We start from the raw sequence: 4,538 nt of genomic DNA, 5'->3' as shown, positions 1-4,538 counted from the left end.
TAACAAGTTGTTGTTGGAGGCACGCAATGCATGGCATGGCTTGATAGAAGGCCGTGAACTTGTAGCCTGTAGAATCCAGCTCCTCCTGATTGAATTGCTTGGGCCGCGAGTTAATGGGCCGTAGCAGCTAGCTACTAACTAGCGTAAAAAAAAAGTAGAGCAGAGCAGAGCTGACAACGAGGGAGTGTGCTCTGCTGCTCCGTGGATTGGATTGGATCCATCCCCACCCAGATCCGGCCGGCGGGGTCCTCCCTCCAGGTTTCATCTCCATCCTCGGCGGCGGCGGCGGCGGCGGCGGCGGCCGAGCGCCGGCCGGTGGTAAGTGCGCGCCTGTAGAGCTAACTATTTCAGTCCAACTCCACGGATTTATTTATAGGCGTATTGTCTCCCTTCCTCACCAAGGTTGCCACCAACTAGAGAGACTCAGGTTGTCCCACAGCTTGAAGCTCTAGATAATTCTTCTTCAAAGGGTAGATTTTTATCTTAGTAGCCCACTCTAGGTAACCCAAGAGCAGTCCAATCCCATAATAAAAGGGTGAGTTTTTATACAGGATTGGAATTTCTGATGCATATAGTAAGTATGGAAGGGAGAAGCATTAATCAAGGAATTTATATTTTCTTTTGGCATTGTGGAGTGGTGTTTATAGCATTAACAAGGGGTCATATCTATATACTCCCGCCGTTCCTTTATCTCCCACCCCTAGTTTAGCCTACTCCTGAAACTAGATGGTAGAACAAACTTGGATAGCGGAAAGCGCAACTGATGGCTAGCTCCCTGCTGCTGCGACACCTGCCCAACTTTTTTACATGGTTGGACTGTCTCATGTGTATAGTAAGTATCGAGAAGCTGTTGAGGAAATTGCATTTTCTTTGGCAGTGTGGTTAGTAAGTGGTGTTTGCAGCATTAAGAAGGGGTGCCTATGTGTAGTGGTATTTACAGCATTAAGTCAAGTCCTTGTGCCTCACAGAATTTGCTGGGCATGTAAGGTCGACTGGTACATGCTTTTTGTAAGTGATGATGATAGTGCACCTGATTTTCTGTTCAAAATGCAGACTCTATACATTTTTTTAAACAGTCACATTGTCATGATATATATTCACAAGTATATGTATGTTCCACTGAAGTGCCTAGTTGATGGCGTTTCGATAGGTGAGGTTAATGTGGATGTCATGAGCAGATTCCAGCATTTGAAAGTTCAGTACAAAATTATGCTATGCAGCTAAACAGAGCCACGGAGGCATCACTGGATTGTAAGTCCCCCTAGTTGCTACTTTTGTCATATAAGGGGCTATTGTAACTGCTGCTATTTATTTCCTCATGAGTTTTGCATTCCAGTTCTGTTACTTTCAACAACTAGTTTATATACTAACTGGGAGCATGCATTCGTTTTATTCAGCTGGCCGCAAGCAGAGAACGCTGTGCTCCTAAAGAACTGTCTTCAGAAAAGCTGGCCAACCAGGGATCTAGAAGCAGCATCACCTCAAGTCTCAAGCAATGGGCAGTGAACTGCTCACAGCAACGCTTGCGGCACCGGTGGAGCCTCCGTTGATCCCATCCACGACCACTACCACCACTACCACCGGCAACGGAACCACCACCAGAACCATCACAACAATCACCACCACCACATGCTCCTCCTCTGCCGCCGATGGCACCACTACCACCACCACCACAACCACCACCACCACCACCACAACAACAACCATCACAACCACCTCCAACGCCACAACCATATCATCCCTCTGTGATGATGACCTTCGCGAGATCTTCCTCCGCCTCCCGAACCTCCCGGCTCTCATCTGTGCGGCGCTCACCTGCCGCTCCTGGCTCGGAGCCATCCGCTCTTCCTCATCCTTCCGTCGCCTGTTCCGCGCCCTCCACCCGGCGCCCCTCATTGGGCTCTTTCTTGAAATTGACGATGCTACCACCCCCTCCTTCGTCCCTCTGCGCCGGTCAGATCCCGACGTCACCGCTGCCCTCCGCCGCGGGGACTTCTACCTCACTTCCCTACTCAAGGCTGGCGCATCCTCGGCTTGGAGTATCACCGACTGCCGTGATGGATACATCCTCCTATGGAACATGCTCGATAAGCCGTCCGTCGCCGCCGTGAACCCCATGACCTGGGCTGTGGACATCATCCCGTTGCCCGACGGTGTCAAGGCCGGGAGACGCCGCAATTTTGCCTACCTTGGCTTCCACCTGCTGTGTTCTGATGAGAACCCCTGGTCGTTCCGTGTGGTCTGCGTCTGCTCGGATCAGCGAAGGATCCGCGTCGCCATCTTCTCGTCGGAGACGTGGGAGTGGGTCGTCCACCCGTGGGTACACACTGGTGGTGACTGCAGCCTAAAGTTTGGTGCTGGAATGGTGGTGGATGGTTCTGTTTACTGGCCTTACCATGGCCAAGGACGAATGATAAAGATCAACGTAGCGACCATGGTTATCACCACTGTGGAGCTACCCTTGCAGGTGATGGTGGAGGGGTACAATTTCATGGCCGGGGAGACTAAGGATGGACAGTTATGCATTGTCTATGAATCTGGTTTCTTCCTGCATGTTTGGATCCGTGGTGTGGACGGTTATGGACTTGATAACTGGGTGCTGCATAACATGATACCTTTGAGTGAAGAAATCGACGAGATCACTCAGGGGTTCGCTCTGGAGTTGCAGGGTGACCTCAAAGTTGTGCAGGTCAGGTTTGGATACGTCTACTTGTCCACGACATGCACGACCCCTGCCGGCACGCTCCATTTGCAAGTTCAGTACAAAATTATGCTATGCAGCTAAACAGAGCCACGGAGGCATCACTGGATTGTAAGTCCCCCTAGTTGCTACTTTTGTCATATAAGGGGCTATTGTAACTGCTGCTATTTATTTCCTCATGAGTTTTGCATTCCAGTTCTGTTACTTTCAACAACTAGTTTATAAACTAACTGGGAGCATGCATTCGTTTTATTCAGCTGGCCGCAAGCAGAGAACACTGTGCTCCTAAAGAACTGTCTTCAGAAAAGCTGGCCAACCAGGGATCTAGAAGCAGCATCACCTCAAGTCTCAAGCAATGGGCAGTGAACTGCTCACAGCAACGCTTGCGGCACCGGTGGAGCCTCCGTTGATCCCATCCACGACCACTACCACCACTACCACCGGCAACGGAACCACCACCAGAACCATCACAACAATCACCACCACCACATGCTCCTCCTCTGCCGCCGATGGCACCACTACCACCACCACCACAACCACCACCACCACCACAACAACAACAACCATCACAACCACCTCCAACGCCACAACCATATCATCCCTCTGTGATGATGACCTTCGCGAGATCTTCCTCCGCCTCCCGAACCTCCCGGCTCTCATCCGTGCGGCGCTCACCTGCCGCTCCTGGCTCGGAGCCATCCGCTCTTCCTCATCCTTCCGCCGCCTGTTCCGCGCCCTCCACCCGGCGCCCCTCATTGGGCTCTTTCTTGAAATTGACGATGCTACCACCCCCTCCTTCGTCCCTCTGCGCCGGTCAGATCCCGACGTCACCGCTGCCCTCCGCCGCGGGGACTTCTACCTCACTTCCCTGCTCAAGGCTGGCGCATCCTCGGCTTGGAGTATCACCGACTGCCGTGATGGATACATCCTCCTATGGAACATGCTCGATAAGCCGTCCGTCGCCGCCGTGAACCCCATGACCTGGGCTGTGGACATCATCCCGTTGCCCGACGGTGTCAAGGCCGGGAGACGCCGCAATTTTGCCTACCTTGGCTTCCACCTGCTGTGTTCTGATGAGAACCCCTGGTCGTTCCGTGTGGTCTGCGTCTGCTCGGATCAGCGAAGGATCCGCGTCGCCATCTTCTCGTCGGAGACGTGGGAGTGGGTCGTCCACCCGTGGGTACACACTGGTGGTGACTGCAGCCTAAAGTTTGGTGCTGGAATGGTGGTGGATGGTTCTGTTTACTGGCCTTACCATGGCCAAGGACGAATGATAAAGATCAACGTAGCGACCATGGTTATCACCACTGTGGAGCTACCCTTGCAGGTGATGGTGGAGGGGTACAATTTCATGGCCGGGGAGACTAAGGATGGACAGTTATGCATTGTCTATGAATCTGGTTTCTTCCTGCATGTTTGGATCCGTGGTGTGGACGGTTATGGACTTGATAACTGGGTGCTGCATAACATGATACCTTTGAGTGAAGAAATCGACGAGATCACTCAGGGGTTCGCTCTGGAGTTGCAGGGTGACCTCAAAGTTGTGCAGGTCAGGTTTGGATACGTCTACTTGTCCACGACATGCACGACCCCTGCCGGCACGCTCCATTTGCAAGTTCAGTACAAAATTATGCTATGCAGCTAAACAGAGCCACGGAGGCATCACTGGATTGTAAGTCCCCCTAGTTGCTACTTTTGTCATATAAGGGGCTATTGTAACTGCTGCTATTTATTTCCTCATGAGTTTTGCATTCCAGTTCTGTTACTTTCAACAACTAGTTTATAAACTAACTGGGAGCATGCATTCGTTTTATTCAGCTGGCCGCAAGCAGAGAAC

At 51.8% G+C, this 4,538-nt stretch overlaps 1 protein-coding gene across 3 annotated transcripts in view; it reads left to right on the top strand.

Annotated features, from left to right (window-relative positions):
- The first annotated feature begins 221 nt into the window (after positions 1-221).
- LOC119288346 overlaps positions 222-4,538 on the top strand; it is a 4,438-nt gene continuing 121 nt past the window's right edge. Inside the window, exons 1-4 of one of the 3 annotated variants that reach the window (XM_037567979.1) lie at positions 222-318; positions 1,151-1,251; positions 1,398-2,812; positions 2,959-3,090. In XM_037567979.1, the coding sequence (XP_037423876.1) occupies positions 1,496-2,785 (1,290 nt within the window). In that variant the 5' untranslated portion in view covers positions 222-318; positions 1,151-1,251; positions 1,398-1,495 and the 3' untranslated portion in view covers positions 2,786-2,812; positions 2,959-3,090. Of the gene's footprint in view, positions 319-594; positions 1,252-1,397; positions 2,813-2,958; positions 4,374-4,519 lie in introns of those variants that run through there. The other 2 variants (XM_037567980.1, XM_037567977.1) reach the window with 2 other exon arrangements.

This window comes from Triticum dicoccoides, chromosome 4A (genome assembly GCF_002162155.2).
Source record: "Triticum dicoccoides isolate Atlit2015 ecotype Zavitan chromosome 4A, WEW_v2.0, whole genome shotgun sequence".
In the NCBI taxonomy this organism is placed as follows: Eukaryota; Viridiplantae; Streptophyta; class Magnoliopsida; order Poales; family Poaceae; genus Triticum; species Triticum dicoccoides.
Note: the sequence above shows the minus strand (reverse complement) of the source record. Positions and strands in the feature narration are given on the sequence as shown.